General features: G+C 40.5%; 3 protein-coding genes and 3 long non-coding RNA genes across 7 annotated transcripts in view; 3 read left to right on the top strand and 3 right to left on the bottom strand.

Annotated features, from left to right (window-relative positions):
- Window positions 1–1,175, top strand: part of LOC117950802 (complement factor H-like) — a 25,826-nt gene extending 24,651 nt beyond the window's left edge. Inside the window, 1 exon segment of the mRNA XM_034882143.1 lies at window positions 831–1,175. Within this exon segment, the coding sequence (XP_034738034.1) occupies window positions 831–1,021 (191 nt within the window). The 3' untranslated portion in view covers window positions 1,022–1,175.
- Window positions 1,176–2,240: 1,065 nt separating this feature from the next.
- Window positions 2,241–10,102, top strand: LOC117950045. The gene is made up of 3 exons (XR_004657793.1): window positions 2,241–2,375; window positions 2,982–2,985; window positions 10,089–10,102. It is a non-coding gene; the product is annotated as an uncharacterized LOC117950045 (long non-coding RNA).
- Window positions 2,981–6,654, top strand: LOC117950033 (complement factor H-related protein 2-like). Its single transcript, XM_034880702.1, has 7 exons — window positions 2,981–3,112; window positions 3,233–3,406; window positions 4,272–4,457; window positions 4,558–4,749; window positions 4,870–5,043; window positions 5,485–5,664; window positions 6,378–6,654. Exons 1-7 carry the CDS (start codon window positions 3,007–3,009, stop codon window positions 6,560–6,562), a joined length of 1,197 nt encoding a protein of 398 aa, XP_034736593.1. The 5' UTR covers window positions 2,981–3,006; the 3' UTR covers window positions 6,563–6,654.
- On the bottom strand, window positions 3,036–3,800 carry LOC117950052. The gene is made up of 2 exons (XR_004657800.1): window positions 3,710–3,800; window positions 3,036–3,150 (listed from the first exon to the last, which is right to left on the bottom strand). It is a non-coding gene; the product is annotated as an uncharacterized LOC117950052 (long non-coding RNA).
- On the bottom strand, window positions 4,631–7,732 carry LOC117950056. Its single transcript, XR_004657804.1, has 2 exons — window positions 7,692–7,732; window positions 4,631–4,787 (listed from the first exon to the last, which is right to left on the bottom strand). It is a non-coding gene; the product is annotated as an uncharacterized LOC117950056 (long non-coding RNA).
- Window positions 8,570–17,495, bottom strand: part of aspm (assembly factor for spindle microtubules) — a 25,591-nt gene continuing 16,665 nt past the window's right edge. For both annotated transcript variants that reach the window (XM_034880661.1, XM_034880662.1), the window contains exons 20-27: window positions 14,737–16,597; window positions 14,288–14,437; window positions 13,971–14,162; window positions 12,748–12,940; window positions 11,046–11,200; window positions 9,232–9,408; window positions 8,909–9,081; window positions 8,570–8,798 (exon numbers count right to left, since the gene is read on the bottom strand). In XM_034880661.1, coding sequence (XP_034736552.1) covers window positions 8,696–8,798; window positions 8,909–9,081; window positions 9,232–9,408; window positions 11,046–11,200; window positions 12,748–12,940; window positions 13,971–14,162; window positions 14,288–14,437; window positions 14,737–16,597 — 3,004 coding nt within the window. In that variant the 3' untranslated portion in view covers window positions 8,570–8,695. The remainder of the gene's footprint in view (window positions 8,799–8,908; window positions 9,082–9,231; window positions 9,409–11,045; window positions 11,201–12,747; window positions 12,941–13,970; window positions 14,163–14,287; window positions 14,438–14,736; window positions 16,598–17,495) is intronic.

Consider the following 17,495-nt stretch of genomic DNA (forward strand, 5'->3'; position numbering starts at 1 on the left):
CCTCCCAGCTGGACGTGCCTGGAACACCTCCCTAGGGAGGCGCCCAGGAGGCATCCTTACCAGATGCCCGAACCACCATGGGTCACCATGGTGGTTCCATGGGACCATGGGACCATATCACGTCCATGTGACGTGATATGAGTAAACAACCTTTAACTCACATATTTAAATTGTATTTTAATGATTTCAACATACTTAAAACACATACAGTACATCCCTAAAGCTGTCGACTGTATATAATGTTAATACTCATTTTCCTGGACAAGAGAGGTGAAAGACATTTGTTTTATGGATACTGTGTCTTCCTCTGGAGGTTGTTACTCTAGAGTGCAGTATCTGCATTTATTTTAGGTCACAGATAAGAAACAAAAGGTCAACGCTTAGATATCTGTCAACCAAGGTAGCGCAAATTCATTACTTTTACTGAATGCCAACCAATCATCCCCACCCCCAAAAGAAAGGCCCATTCTGAGCCAGGAAAAACACTGACATGGATAAACAACATCAGGCTACATAAATAAAAAGTATAGAACAAACACAACAACACAAAATGTATTGCAAAACAACTGTAATAAAAACCAACTTCAAAAAAGAAGGAAGTTAAGAGCGGGAACTATGTCAACAGCTTAAAAAGCAGTACAGGGAATAAAAAGACAGTTCAGGTGTGAGTAGAAGCAGTAGAAGAGCATGTTACTCATTTGGGAAGAAATAGTCAGATTTTAAAATCTAAATATATTTTGCATTCAAGAATAAAATTCAGTATACAGTACGAGTATGATGTGCAGTTATGTCCCATAATTAGAGTTCTGTTTATCTGTTATCTCTTTCAGAACCCTGTACTGTGGATCGAGAGCTCATGAACAGACATAATATTGCCTTCAAATATGGTCATCAGGACAAGCTGTATTTAGTCCATCTGGATTGGATAGCGTTCACGTGCACTAAAGGAAGACATACCAGCACATTGACCATGCGTCAGCAATGCATTGATGGTGAGGTGAACCTGCCCACCTGCCAGTAAAGGTTGTAGTGATTAACTGGATGTGATAAATATGACCTGGCTGGACGCACATGTAAACGATGTAAAACGAACAAGAATTACAGTTATTGACTGATTTACTGTAACTACTTCAGTTCTGTCAACTGAGACAGTTTTAATAAAACATACATGTTCACACAGTCTGTTTTTTTCCCTCACATATCTTGTTTTATTAAAGCATTTGGTTACGTAGATCAGATACTACTTTGTATGTATTTGTCTGGCCTGCAGTGCTGTTAAGCACATTTGAATAAATAAGGGATGAAGTATGCAGTATAGCAGGTACTAAATAAATTGTATGCTCTCTGATGCTGGAAACACACTTGTAGCAGTATTTAAAAGTAACTAAAGAAATTCAATGTTTGAAGGTACTTTTACTTTGTATGCAGAGTACAAAAGTTCATATTAAGCCCACAGTAATGAACCTGAGATCAGGTGGACTAAAGGAAGACCCACTGAGCTACCCATTGATTGTGGGGGTGTTCTGATGGTGTGATGACCCTGTCCTCTTGCTCAGTTGACTGGAAGTGACATAAGCTGGCTGGACAAACATGTGAATGATTCACCAGGGGGAAAGATATTGCATTGCTGTTTTCTAAATCATCAGTAGTATTTTTAAAATAACTTGTTTCACAAACGGGAAGCCAGTTAAAATATCTGAGAACTGGAGTGATGTGATCTCTCTTCTTTTTTTTTTAAACTACAGTAATCAAGCCTGTTAAATATGAAATGGACAAGTTTTTCTAATTTAAGCTGAGACATAAGTCCTTTAATGGTTGATATAGTCTTATTGTATGGTCATACTAGGCAGATTTTGTATCTCATCCTAATGTGGATGTTAAAATGTACTGTAGGTCTGAGTCCATGACTACACCACGATTCACAGCGTTGTTTGTGGTCTTTAATGATAGCGTGTTGGTCTTTTACAAAGTTATACAGAACAAACGTAATTTTTTTAATTTAACAAGCATTCCTGCCCTGTAAGCAAATCCATGTCTGAAAGCTGAAATTAATAAATTACTAAATTAAATCAATGTTGCAAAATACTGTTTGGATTTATTTACATCTCTTATCTCATTCCTTGTTTTGGGAAACAGTGTAAATAAGTGTGTGTGTGTGTGTGTGTGTGAGACTGTTTCACTGCAAATGTTTGCATTTCTACTGCGCAGACAGAATACAACCTTGATAACTCTAAGAGGATGGAACAACATTGTCTCATTTACAAAGAGTATAGTTCCCAAATACAGCGATTCCTGGATCTTCACAATGAGACTCTTTCCCCTTCTTTGGCTTTTCATCCTGTTACTGAACAGTGATACATCTTTACAACAGAATGGTAAGCATGTCAGATTTTAGGTCAAATTTCTCTGTTGTTTTACTGCAGTCAGAAAACAACATGAACGCATAATTTACAAACATTTTGTCCCCCAGCTAAAATAGAAAATCTATGTTACCAATTGCTATGGATGCCACGTCTATACTGCATCATAAGCACATTTATGTGACATACTACATTCATAAGGCTTTCTAAAAATCTTTAAAACAAAATTAGAATCACTCATGACAACTTCCAACTTCAAACAAAGTTTGTAAAGCATTGTAAGTGGTGGACATTATATATTATAAGTTAATGCTTTATACCTCCATGCATGAGTGAACAACTGTGAGTCTGAGTCCTGGGTTACAGAACATCATAACATCAGAACTTTAGCCAGTTGTAGAGAACTGTTCTGATGAATCATGACTTATTATAAATACTTAGTTTTCTGAAATGGAATAATGTTTTATAAACCGTTAATGCAGAACAAAGGATTCCAAATGATTTTCAAAATTGGAAATTGGTGCTAACAGATAATATGCTGCATTTACCAACAAATGCAGCAACGACATGTAAACTGATATCACCGCCAGTCGAGGGAACCAGGTATGAATTTGTTTCCAGAAATGTGTTTTAACCTGGTGAGACGATGACAGTCATTTATTTAGAGAAGTACGGGATTTCTAACAATCAGGAATCAGCAGTAACTACATGCAATGAAAAGGGAGAGTGGACTATCAGAGCAGTATGCACAGGTACAACCATAGCCAGACTGTGAAATTGTTGTTCTCTACTGTGTGTGTGTACGGTTCATTAACCTGTGATGATGGTTATCAATCTTTACTGAAGATACACTAGTCTGTCTCTTATTCTAGAGGTTGTATGCAGCAATGAAAGGCCAGAACATGTGTATTCCTGGGATGCCAGATGGTGGCAACAATCACAAATGGGTGACACTGTAAGATATAGTTGTGAGGCAGGCTACGTGAACACAGCCACCCGGGCCACATGCACCAGAGATGGATGGACACCAAATCCACTCTGTCGAGGTATTGTAAAGTTCATCTTTTATATTTGACTGTTAATCATGGTATCCATATTTGTGAAAGTGGAGAAGAAGCTTCTTGTCCAGTTAGGATTCATATATCTACTCTAATGCCTGCTTTTCACTAGCAAAGTCCCAGAACTAAATTCTGTAACTAAATCAGGAAGTTAAAGTCCCTTTTTCCACTTTAGTTACTTCATTATTAATTTGTCGTGGTATTATGGGGCTCACTGCAGAGGAAATACATCAATAGTGTATTATGATGTGTAGTACTCCATAGACAGACTGTAAAATAGTTGTTCTCTACTGTGTGTGTGTACGGTTCATTAACCTGTGATGATGGTTATCAATCTTTACTGAAGAAACACAAGTCTGTCTCTTATTCTAGAGGTCGTGTGTGTCAATGAAAGACCAGAACATGTGTATTCCTGGGATTTCAAAGGGTGGCAACAATCAAAAATGGGTGACACTTTAAGATATAGTTGTGAGGCAGGCTTCATGAACGCAGCCACCCGGGCCACTTGCACCAAAGAGGGATGGACACCAAATCAATCACCTGGCAACTAATTAGTAACACCCAACACAAGCACTAACCACATCATGACCACCATGTAGTCTGGCATCATGACAACCAACACTGCAGCTGATGCGGAAGTTTCTGTTGATGCCACTACAGCGTCAGTACTGGACAAACTAGACGGAATATTTTCGCTCAAAGAAAAACAAACCAATGTCTGTAAGGCTTTTATTTGAAAAGCTCACATGAAAGGCACACTATTTTACCCTTGAATGAAGTTCATCAGTACTGATCATTTGCCTTTTCATGAAAATTGATAATAATATGAACGTTTCTGTGTAGTCTTCAACAGAGATTAAATGTACAGTACCTCAGATTGAAAATGGTTATGTGAGGAATCGCAATATCCAAGAGTACAAAGAACATGAAATCCTGCTCTTTGAGTGTAATGATCGATATAAACGCACTGAAGAAAGAGCCGCAAATTGCACAAAAGTAGGAATGAGAGCAGAGTGGACCCCCACACCTTCGTGTGAACGTAAGTATAAACTGATTAATGCATATTATTGGATATATATCACACTGTCTTGTGAAATTGGTGCTAACAGATAATATGCTTCATTTCCTAACAAATGCAGCAATAATATGTAAAGTAAATCTGCCGCCAGTCGAGGGAACCAGGTATGAATCTGTTTCCAGAAATGTGTTTTCACCTGGTGAGACACTGAAAGTCATTTGTGGAGAGAAGTACGGGATTTCTAACAATCAGGAATCAGCAGTAACTACATGCAATGAAAAGGGAGAGTGGACTATCAGAGCAGTATGCACAGGTACAACCATAGCCAGACTGTGAAATTGTTGTTCTCTACTGTGTGTGTGTACGGCTCATTAACATGTGATGATGGTTATCAATCTTTACTGAAGATACACAAGTCTGTCTCTTATTCTAGAGGTTGTGTGCGGCACTGAAGAACCAGAACATGTGTATTCCTGGGATGCCAGATGGTGGCAACAATCACAAATGGGTGAGACTACAAGATATAGTTGTGAGGCAGGCTACGTGAAAACAGCCACCTGGGCCACATGCACCAGACATGGATGGACACCAAATCCACTCTGTCGAGGTATTGTAAAGTTCATCTTTTATATATGAAAACAAGGACCTCCTAGCTGAAAGACTGACAGAGCAAGGACCCCCTTCTACATATTGTATAAAATGTTGTTATACTTATTATACTAACTCACGTGGATATAAATGAATGGATATTCTAATTTAATTTATAAATGTGGAATGTACGGTGAATCTTCTCTGTGAATGTATTTCATAGTGGCTACTTTACCTTGATTAGTAAAGTGCTCCCTCTGCCCCCTGAAAGCTACTGCTGTTTTACACTTCTGTCTGCAGCGGGCGGGGCTGCTGAGCTTCCTCACACACTCACTGACACTCACTGACACACACACAGACACACAAACAGACAGACAGACACTTTCTGTGCCTTTCAGTGGCATTTACCGTATACTGTGCCACGATCTAATACCTTAACATGCACCTATATATTTTTTAGAGATTGTAGGCTGTGGGAGTCCACCACCTCTCACAGATGGAGACGTCAAGTACACCTTGAAAAGTAATTACAGCCATCAAGAAAGGGTTGAATTCATGTGTCAAAGTTACCACACCATGGAGGGTGGGCCTTACAGAACCTGCATCAACGGTGAATGGATCGGACAGATGAGATGCCTTAGTAAGTTACAGTTCTTCTCATCAATCGATCAAACTTTACACAGTCATAGGACAAACTTACAGAGAGCTTTATTTCTTGAAATCTTTTATTTCTGCAGCGGTGGAGAAAACAAGGGGTGTGAGGGTCCTTTGCCGAAAAAAAATGTTTTCCATTTGAATCCCTTTCCTGCATTGCTACTTAAGTAGATTATACTGTGGTGATAGCAAATTCAAGAAATAATTAAGTTGATCAAAATGATAAATTCTTCTAGAATCAATAGTACTAAACTAAAAACTAAAAGTCTTACTTTCTTTGTTTATTAAAGAGGCTGATCGCCAAGTCATAAAATAAAACTTGTGTAGAAATGCAGGAATTCTTCTTAGAACTGTCATTTCACATCTGATTTACCTGAGGTTCAGTGCTTTGCAATACCAGTCACCCTTATGGGATTACTGGTATAGCTGTCTTGTTCAATTGGTGTCTGTCTTGTGTATCTGTATCTTTCTGTTTTTGTTTTGTTTTATGGACCATAAGTCTAATAATAAGGGCTATCTATCTATCTATGTAATATCAAACCAATTTGTGTGTGGGGGTGACCCAAACTATAATTTGAAAAGTGGAGGGGACACATCCCCCCCCGTCCCCAGTGGAAATTAAACCCTAGACTGTATCGCCCAACATGTTTACAGTGCAGTCATTACCGTTATTAACCAAATGTTATTTGTCCCTTGCAGAACCCTGTATTGTGAATGAAGAAGTCTATAAACAACATAATATTACTTTAAAATCTGATGGCAGTACATTTTTCACTCATGATGAAATGATTGAGTTCAAGTGTGCCAGAGGAATACCAGTCGGTGCAGTGGCAATGCGGCAGAGGTGTAACGGTGGTGAGATTCTCCTGCCTACCTGCCAGTGAGAGTCATCCGAAAGTTATTGACTGAGAATGCTATTATAAGTTATTATCCACTGTAATTGTGAACATTATAATAAAACATACTTGATCTCTGTTCTGTTCGGCCTTCACGTATGTAACCTGCCATATTATGAGTAAGACTCAACATTTCTTTGTTTGAAGATTTTTTTTTTTTGGGGGGGGGGGCTTTATTTGATAGGAGAGAAAAGGCGGTAGAAAGGGGGGGACGGCATGCAGCAAAGGGGACAAGGGTTGGACTTGAACCTGGGCCACTGCTGTGAGGACTGAGTACATGGGGCACATGCCTAAAGGTGCACTGTGACTTCCTGCATGTTCACTTCTGTTGATGTTCCAAGTAAATTACAAATAAAACAGAGCAAGCTCGCCCCTTCCCCCATGTTTCTGTAACTGTCATGACCATAGACATAATAAAGATTAGACGCCGCATTGGCTGCTGAGCGCGAGATTTCCAGCCGCCATCTTGGACCGGTCATACTCGTTACTTAGCAGCAGAAGATACAAGCAGCCAGAGTACTATGCAGAATATTCCTGCTCAGATCAGCGGATTTTTTTTATCTTATCTTTTTAACTCTGGGTTCTGTATAGCATTTTGAGTCTGTGTTTTGAAAATTGCTGCATAAGTTAAGTTTTGCAAGTTTTAAACGGAGATTCAAACAAGTAAATGTGCAGTTTAAATAAAAACTACCATTTTCATTTCATACTGCTACTTTGAATAAGTACTGGTACGCGTGCTTTGTTAGGGGCGAAAGATATATCAACGCAGTATCGTTACACAGCACATCGTTATATAAGTGAGTTTAACCTATACATTATTCTGGGGGTCCTAAAGCAGCAGTAATGCTTGAGTTGTTATTACATTGGGATTGTGTCTGGTTTAGTTGGGATTTGTTTAAGACTTGCACGTTACTCTTATAAGATATTATATATATAAGTTAACTTTCTTTATGCATTTTATACTGTCCGACCAGTAGAACACGACCTGTTCTGTAGACATGGTTTAAATGTTAAAATGTCGTGCAACCCTAGTGTGTGTGTGTGTGTGTGTGTCTGTGTGTGTTGGGAGCGCGGCTGCTAAATGTCAAGGTCCGGGAGCCGATTGATGCATAACAACGTGTGTGTGTGTGTGTGTGTGTGTGTGTGTGTGTGTGTGTGAAAGGGACAAATATAAAAAGCTTCAAGTCGACTCTAATAACATAATCATATTGTTTCTTGTACTTCTTGTACAGCTCATTTCACCTACCAAACACATTACACTGAGTGGAGCGGGTGACCGGTCCAAGATGGCGGCCCCAAATCTCGTCAGCGCCAGTAGGCAGTAGCGGTCGATGCGGCGTCTATTATATTATGTCTATGGTCGTGACTAACGGTCAGTGACGCCCACCCCAAACCACCTTGTCTGTGATTGGCTGGAACGTGTTTGTTGTGTTTTGGTGCACAGCCTGTGCCCAGTGTTTGATTTTTATAACCCGTGTTATCTCCAGAGAACCGGCTTTTTCTAGTGTATTCAGGGGACAGGCAGCTAGCAGATACGTCATGTGCTGTCTAATACATTATATTGTCTGTCTTGCACATGATGAATACAGCAATTATTTGAGCCCAATTGAGATTGTACAAAAAAAACAAACAAAAAAACACTTTGGTTGAGACCAATATTAAGATTTTAGTGTTCAAGTTTAGTGCCAAGTAGAAATAGTACTGACATTTAATAAAGATGGGGACTATGGTAACTCTTACCTAATTAATAAGCAGAATGTACTGTACATTGTCATGCTTTTGTTACATTAAGGTGTTTCTGCAACTTGGGAGCAAGTAAGTGCATTTCAAATTAAAAAAGTCAAATAACTGGTTAACCTGGTTTCCCTCCGCAAACAGTTATAAATATTGATAATGAACTCTCATACACAAACACACACAGCTCAGCCTGCCAAAGCAGTGTCAATACATAAGAAACCCACTCATGTTTAAGAAACAAATCCATTTTAATATATACACACACACATACAAAAATATGGAAATGATTTTTAAAAAAACCTTAAACAATACATTGTAAAATATTCTCTGAAGTAAAAAAAAAAAAAATTTGAGATAAGAAGAAAGTTTTGAAAATGTTTTCATTTACAACACAATGGAGAGTGTGTTAGCAACCAGTGTAATGGCCCGAAGAGGGTCCACGATGTCTCGGAGTGTGTTCTTTCGGAGAACCCACTCTGGTGCAAATCTGAAGAAAAAAAACACACAAACAAAAAAATCTCAATTATGGCTGCAAACACACACCATCTGTTTATCTCAGACAAATACAGAACCGTGTACACCCACACGTATACGTACTTTGGCACAGGGCGGGATTTACAAGGTGTTGCGGGAACAGCGAAGCTCCCATTGACTGATGCATTCATCTTCTGTTTCATAACATTTCTTTCGGTGTCCATCTTGTTTTTGCGAGCAGTGAGGCGGTAAATACTGTGTATCCTATCCAAGGCCTTGGGTAGCTTCATAACCTCCTAAAGAAATTAGCATTTGCATTACATTTACAAAACTACAATAGCAGTCCTTGATGTAAAATTGGAATTTGGTCTTAAAAGCATGTCATAAATCATTGGATTCTTGGGTCACATTTTTTTGTAAATTTTCATGTCATAGTAGCTACGGACCACAGCACGGTGCTTGTCTTGCAGGAGGAGAGCAAGAAGGAAGCAGGCCTTGGTGAAGATGCTGCCGCCCTTTTCTGCCACTTTATCCCCAGCCTTCTCCCGGTATCTCTGCAGCAGGTCCAGTAGCATCTCCACAGAGTTCTCCACCAAATACACCGCCTCAATGGTCTTGTGGTACTGGAGGAAAAAAAACCATGAGTAAGTGGAGGAGAAGACATTATTCATTATTTTTATGTTTAATTGTTGATGACCAAGAACACTTGGGCAAAAGCACATTCTAAACACCCAATAAAGTAACGTGAAAAGTTAAAAAATTTAAATTAAAAAAACATTCTGGTAAAAGAGGATGTATATGCCCAACCATTTGCAAAAGGGAATGGGGTATCCGAGCTTTGGAGAAAACATTCTTCAGTTATCAGAGAACCAGATTTAACCTACAATGTATTATTATCTAGGGTGCACGGATAGCTCAGTTGGTGGAGCGGGCACCCATATATTCAGGTTTACTCCCCCTTTGCTGCATGTCCCCCCTTTCATCTCTTCTGCTGTCCTATCAAATTAAGGCTAAAAAATGCCCAAAAATAATCTTAAAAATGATTATCTTAAGTTTCAAAACCACCTTTAATGCCCTCGTTACATTATTCCTGGCTGACTGCAAGACTGTTTAAATCAATGTTAAGTTCTGGATTGATATTTTTATATAATGTGTTGGGATTTCTTTTTTTAACATCTTTAAAATTGGCCAATCCATTCAATGTCTGTGATTTAAGCCAGTGTGACAATAAAATAAGAATACATAATTACCTTATATTCACTCATCCAAGGAACAGATTATTTATGAAATTACCTTGGTAAAGGACATGTGACAGATGCAATGTAAATCCAGTTGTCTAAGTTTGTGTGTGTGTGTGGGGGGGTTATTCATAAAAGTCAAGTAATAATTTCTAACAAAGTCTGCCTTAAATGTAAAAATCTCAGTTTATAGAACCTTTGTTTTTTTGTTTCCTCGTAAAAAAAAGGGAAAACGTTGTTTGATGATGCACACTAAGTTGTGGAAAACAGGACGAACAAAACTTAAAAACACAGAGACAAAACAAGGTCAGTCTGAACTTGGTTGAGCAGAAGAGAAACTGAGCCTGATGTTAGAAGGAACAGACAACCTGTGGGGAAGTGAGAGATCAGAGCGGTTGAGTAAATGCAGACAGACAGCAAAATTGACGTAGCTAAAAAAAAGCAAAAAATGTCTGTGCAGAGTGCATGAGACCAAAGTGTTGGTCTGATCCTTCTTTAACTAGGAGGATGACACCATGTGTAATAAAATAGCAGCTGCTGAGCTGATTTTTTATATGTATTTTTTGGGGTTTACATGACAGCTTAATTCCTGAATAAAAATACAATAAAATCATTTAGGTGCAGAGTTTTGAAATTCATGCCTCTCCAGTCCCACCTGGAACCCATTCTTATCTGGTCACCCAAGTTAAAACACATCTAATAAATAAAAGGTATCATTCTGAAACAGAGCTCAACAGTCCGACCATTGCTGCTCATGCAGAAAGAAAGGCTCAGGGAGAGAAAGAGATAGATTCATTAGGCAGTGAAGAAGGAGTAGGACAGCATCCAACAGCGTGTCCTTCTCATACTCAACACCTGCATTTTTTCAACATCCTACAGCATGTGCCCCCCCAAGAACCTTTCAGCAAGTCAAAAGATCACTATTTTTCTTTTTTTACATTATCTTTATATTTCACGCCCTGATCTTGAGAGCCTGGTTACTTTTCATGGCTACATAAAGAGAGAAGGTCCTGGGTTTGTACCTTGGAGAGGTTGAGCAGGATCTGGATAGAGTAGGTGATGATGTCCATGCAGGGGACACTCCTGTTGCAGGAGCGGATGAGTGTGAAGATGACGTTGGTGGCCCCGCTCTCTACCAGACGCTCACAGCACTCTGGGGACAGTCTGGTGCTGGTCTCTGTACACACACACACACACACACATATTTTCTGACATTTTAAAGACCGAACATCTAATCATTTTATCTGGCAGATTAATTGATAATAATTATTATTTATAGCTAAGGCTGGGCGATGGAGGTAAAATCTATTATATTACTATAGTTTATGTTTGACAATTTGTGTTTTGACAAAATATCTTCAAACTTAGATAATAGATAAATAATCATCAGTAATGTTTACATAATGGCTGTACAATGGGTTAACAAGACTGAGAATTTAAATTAAGGACAGAAAGAAACAAAGACCCTGAGCAACAGTTAATTAATAGAATAAATTCCCAGTAATTGATAAATGAAACTGGAAGCTTAGCATCCAGATGTAAATACAAAGGAACAGTTTCAGGTTTAGTACACAATAACGCAGCCTATAACAAGTATGTGGCTTTGGCAAAGTTCTTCTTCAAATCTTCACAATACAAACAGAAGGTTAGTCTAGAGTAAGCACTATTCATCAACTGAACATACTATGGACTGACAAATCACCATAGTTTCACACTTTTTCCTCTATTCACTGTCACTCTGAATTAAAAGGGGAACAAAATTATTCAAGTAACCATTGTTGAAGCAAAGAAAAAAAGGGGTCCATATTAAGGCTGATTCTAGACCTCTGAATGGCAAAGTTAATCAGATTCAAGTATTAGCCAAGGAAACTCAAAAACCTTTTTGTCTATGCAGCACTTTGTCTCATCTTGACAACACAAGCACTTTTGATATGACAACACAACCAAAAGACATCAGAAGAGGAACAGTTTCTCCCGCACTTTCTACAAAGTCTTCCCGTTTTTCAGTCTAACTGTTGCACAATTACGGTGGGTACAGCCATGACTTGTCCAGAGTGTGATCTAGGCATGCACGATTTAATCACAACAAGCCTGTAAACAGAGGCTTCAATGAAGAGAAGGGAGTGCATTGCAGCGCTTGGAGCATTTTAAAACCTATTTTATACAGTCTATGTTTAAAACTCAAAGAAGTAAGAAATAGCATTTGTTATGCAGTTGCCACGTAAAATTAAATGAGAATCGTTAAATCAAAGTTATTTAAAAATTTAATTGTGACCGGGGTAAATCGAGAACACAATTTTATAACGATTAATCGTGAAGGCCTACTGGAATCATAAAAATGAAGTGTTTGAAATAACTAATAGTACAAGCAATGCAAGTCACCATGATACCCAACTGGTCGCATGGTTAAATGCATTTTGAAAATGCAGTTTACCTCAATTCAAAAATACATATTCCCCCCCCCCCCCCTAATCCTCTGGTTGTGGTTTTCTTTCTACACAACTACACCTGGCAACTGTATCACCACCCAGAAGGAAGCATACTCAGGAGGAAAATAGGCATTTTTGATTTGGGGGTGAACTGTTGATTTAGTAGACTTATAATAACACTAACTTTGTGAACCCAGATGTTTGCTCTGCTGGCCTTTACCTACATTAAAGTTTGCTTTTCCAGTAAGGCTGCATTGTGGCATATGGGTGAATTAGCAGAAGAAGCAAACCTTACCCAGGTTTCTCAGGGCCTCTAGGATGTAAGAGAAGTGTTTGTATCGAAGAAGGTATTCAAGAGCAGACGAGGTCTTGTTGCATAGTTTGTCCTCCTCTTTGACGCCGGCAGAGACTTTGCGTAGGCGGTGTCTCAACTTCACCACCTTGGCATTGTCATTCAGTTGACGGGAGGAGTGTCCTCTCCACAGAGCCTGGAGGGAGATGGAGGGAAGAAAAGAGACGATTGAAAGAAAAATTGTTAAATTATATATATAGTGTCTGAATACAGTGTCGGGGCAGTGGTGGCCTAAAGGTTAAAGAATCAAGTTTGTGACCAGGGAAATCGCTGGTTCAATCCCCAGAAAGACAGGATAAAATCTGGGTGGGGAATGTAAGCCACCACTGAGGTGCCCTTGAGCAAGGCCCCTAACCCCAACCGCTCCAGTGGAGCTGCTCAGTGGCCGGTAGATCAGACTGTGGTTGTACTGAACAGCTTCCAGGTATGAATGTGTAACTGTGTGAACGTGACAGGTCATTGGGACGTGGACTTGTTCTCAATCGACTTACTGGATAAATAAAAAACAAATTTCAATTAAAACAAATGAGGTGCTAATCATTAGGTTGAGGAGGATGTTAACCATTTTAGGCCAAAGGGAGGATTGAAGTGGTTTATCAAGTCAATCAGATTACCTCCACCTTGGACTCTGATCTACAATCCATACCATCCAAACATTTTATTGATGACTAATGTTATCAGGCTTCCCTGATTTCCCTGAAATAATATAGCCAAGAGTCATACTGCCCTCATTTGTTCAAATGTCCTAGTTTAGAGGTTGGACATTGTCAAAAAATATAACTGTTACAGAAACTAACATTTTATTGGACTACTTTGTCCACTAATATCAGAATAAAAAGACATTTATCAGATCAAATTTGCATTTCGTGTCCCCGGGCAGGGATACCAGTTGTTCTGCAGAGATGGGGACAGTATCGAACACAAGGAATAGTGCACTAAAACTACTAGCTTTGGAAGACTCTGGATGTCGTCCACGTTCAATTCCATTTAAAGTGCTTTAAAAGAGGATCTCCAAATGGCCGGTATGAACAGGAGGAATGATTACAGCAAACACAAACTTGTCTCACTGTTCATATGGGCACCTTACTAGTGTATAAAACCCTTCTGAAAAACAGTGAACCAAGTCCAGAAGTCATTCGCTCCAAATTCCCCACTGACAGTAGTACCTGAGCTTTTACAATACCCTGTTGAACCCTCTTCTGGCGCCTGAGAAGGAGGAATTTGCGGACGGCTTGTTGGATGACAGACGCCACCTTGTGGCGACGAGCTAACCAGCGCTTGACCGCTCTCTGAGCTATGACCACCTTCCTCCTGTCTTCCAGATACCGTCTTCTCTGCTGCCTCGCTCTCACCCATCGCTAGGGAAAAAACAGGGAAATAGTTTGTAGCATTGAAGAAATGTGCTTTGCACTGATTCATTAGAAGTGCTTTCCAGTGACAGATTGAATTTTGAAAAAAAGGATTTGATGACCTGTTTCTGTACCTGTAAGCTGATGACAGAATGGATTTGTCTTTTGGCCGACTCCAAAGCCCAGTGAGCTCTCAGAGCTCGCTGGATCTTTATGGCACAGAGATGGTGGAAGATGGCCGATGTAAAACGGAGCCTGCTCTCTGCCTTGGCTCTTTCTAGTACCTGAAACAAAATAGCAAGGATTGGAACTTTTTTTCTACAAATTAAATTTTATTCTTGGTCATTTTTTTTTTTTTTCGGACAGGCAGTAGTTTCTCCCTCTAGTTTTCCCATAATTGTAGTATTTTAATTTCTTATTTTTTCCATCATCCACATCAAGTTGCCACTTGTTAAGACAAATTGCTCTGAAAGATTTGCTGTTAAAAGTATTTTCTACAAGGTTAGTGAATGCAAATTTAAGGCTGTCTGGAAGGCAGAGACAGTTTTTAGCAAACTATACATTTTAAATAAAGCCCCATTACCTGTCGTCTTGCAATCCAGCCTCTGCAGTGTGTCTGAAGTGCAATGGCAGCTTTCCTGATTAGAGTGTAGTTGTTCCTCTCCAACCTGCCGAGCTGCAACGCCCGGACCCTCCGCTGAAGTTTCACAGTTGTCTCATGCTTTCTTTGGAAGATGCGCCTCTGCACTAAGCCTCTCCAGCATGACTGTATCACAATGGCAGCTTCATTTTGTTGGCTTATGTCCCTCCTGACACACCAGCCCCTAAATGCTGCCTGAAGGGTGATGGTGGATTGCTTTATTTTAAGGAACTTTTCTCTTTCTTGTTTCTGAAGAATACAGGCGCGACAGTATCTCTGGATTATAATGGCGGACAGGCGCATGGCCTGGAATTTGACTTCCTCTCTGTGCTTTCTGAATGCAGACTGGATCACGGTGGCAGCCTGTTGCCAACGGGCAACCTCCTTTCTGACCTGCTGGCCTCTGTATGCTGCCTGGACAATGATGGCTGCGCTGCGCATTTCCAGATATTGACTTCTTTGTGCTTTAGCTGCAACAGTTGACCGATATTTTTTCTGAATCGTAAGCACAGACAATTTCATTTTCAGATACTCCTTGCGTTCAAAGAAGCCTCTGTAACCTCTCTGGATAACGCTGGCAGCATGATGCCTTTGTTTGAGGATTCTCCTGGATTTCATACCACGGAAAGCAGCTTGGAGTTTGATGACCGCTTTCCTACCCTCCTGATAATGTTTTACCGCAATCTTTCTCTGTCTCTGAGCTCTAAACCTCTGCTGTAAGACCAAGGCTGCCCAGCGTTGCTTCATGAAGGCTGACTGATGTTTATGTCTCTTGACATTTGCTTGGATGACAGTAGCTGCCCTGTGCATCTTGGCAATGTTGGTTCGCACTCGATGACCTCTGAAAGCTGCCTGAAGAATGATGGCAGAATGTCTCATTTTTAGGAACCTTTCCCTTTCTTGCCTCTGAAGTATACAGGCGCGATAGTATCTCTGGATGATAATGGCAGAAAGACGCATGGCCTGGAATTTGACCTCTTCTCTGTGCTTTCTGAATGCAGACTGGATCATGGTGGCAGCCTGATGACATCGAGCGACCTCCTTTCTGACCTGCTGGCCTCTGTATGCTGCCTGGAGGACAACAGCAGCACTGCGCATTTTTTGGTAATTTTGCATTTGCTCCTTTGCGACTTCAGTGGCCCGATACCTCCGCTGAATGGTGATGACGGAGGATTTCAAAGTCAGATACTGCTTGTGTTCACTGTATGTTCTGTAACCTCTCTGGATAACATGGGCAGCCTGGTGCCTTTGTTTAATGTGCTGCCTTAATTTCATTGCACGATATGCAACCTGTAACGTGCTAGCAGCTTTTCTGAGCTGTTGATAATGTTTTACCTCAATTTTTTTCTGTCTCTGAGCTCTAAACCTCTGCTGAAAGACCAAGGCTGCCCAGCGTTGCTTCCTGAAGGCTGACTGCTGTTTATGTCTCTTGACATTTGCTTGGATGACAGTGGCTGCCATGTGCATCTTGGCAATGTTGATTCGCACTTGATGACCTCTGAAAGCTGCCTGAAGAATGATGGCAAAACGTCTCATTTTTAGGAACCTTTCCCTTTCTTGCCTCTGAAGAATACAGGCACGATAATATCTCTGGATGATAATGGCAGAAAGACGCATGGCCTGGAATTTGACCTCTTCTCTGTGCTTTCTGAATGCAGACTGGATCACGGTGGCAGCCTGATGACATCGAGCAACCTCCTTTCTGACCTGCTGGCCTCTGTATGCTGCCTGGAGGACAACAGCAGCACTGCGCATTTTTTGGTATTTTTGCATTTGCTCCTTTGCGGCTACAGTGGCCCGATACCTCCGCTGAATGGTGATGACGGAGGATTTCAAAGTCAGATTCTGCTTGTGTTCACTGTATGTTCTGTAACCTCTCTGAATAACGCTGGCAGCATGATGCCTTTGTTTGAGGATTCTCCTTGATTTCACACCACGGAAAGCAGCTTGAAGTTTGATCACAGCTCTCCTACCCTCCTGATAATGTTTTACCGCAATGTTTCTCTGTCTCTGAGCTCTAAACCTCTGCTGTAAGACCAAGGCTGCCCAGCGTTGCTTCATGAAGGCTGACTGATGTTTATGTCTCTTGACATTTGCTTGGATGACAGTAGCTGCCCTGTGCATCTTGGCAATGTTGGTTCGCACTCGATGACCTCTGAAAGCTGCCTGAAGAATGATGGCAGAATGTCTCATTTTTAGAAACCTTTCCCTTTCTTGCCTCTGAAGTATACAGGCGCGATAGTATCTCTGGATGATAATGGCAGAAAGACGCATGGCCTGGAATTTGACCTCTTCTCTGTGCTTTCTGAATGCAGACTGGATCACGGTGGCAGCCTGACGACATTGAGCAACCTCCTTTCTGACCTGCTGGCCTCTGTATGCTGCCTGGAGGACAACAGCAGCACTGCGCATTTTTTGGTAATTTTGCATATGCTTCTTTGCGGCTACAGTGGCCCGATACCTCCGCTGAATGGTGATGACGGAGGATTTCAAAGTCAGATACTGCTGGTGTTCACTGTATGTTCTGTAACCTCTCTGGATAACGCGGGCAGCATGATGCCTTTGTTTGAGGATTCTCCTGGATTTCACACCACGGAAAGCAGCTTGGAGTTTGATGACCGCTTTCCTACCCTCCTGATAATGTTTTACCGCAATGTTTCTCTGTCTCTGAGCTCTAAACCTCTGCTGTAAGACCAAGGCTG

This window comes from Etheostoma cragini, chromosome 9 (genome assembly GCF_013103735.1).
Source record: "Etheostoma cragini isolate CJK2018 chromosome 9, CSU_Ecrag_1.0, whole genome shotgun sequence".
Lineage (NCBI taxonomy): Eukaryota > Metazoa > Chordata > Actinopteri > Perciformes > Percidae > Etheostoma > Etheostoma cragini.

Bases quoted from the DNA above. Each gene is read 5' to 3' on its own strand.
- LOC117950033 (XM_034880702.1), top strand. From the start codon at position 3,007: ATGACAGTCATTTATTTAGAGAAGTACGGGATTTCTAACAATCAGGAA. The intron at 3,113-3,232 runs GTACAACCATAG...CTCTTATTCTAG, and splicing joins TATCAGAGCAGTATGCACAG to AGGTTGTATGCAGCAATGAA. The intron at 4,458-4,557 runs GTAAGTATAAAC...TAACAAATGCAG, and splicing joins CCCCACACCTTCGTGTGAAC to CAATAATATGTAAAGTAAAT.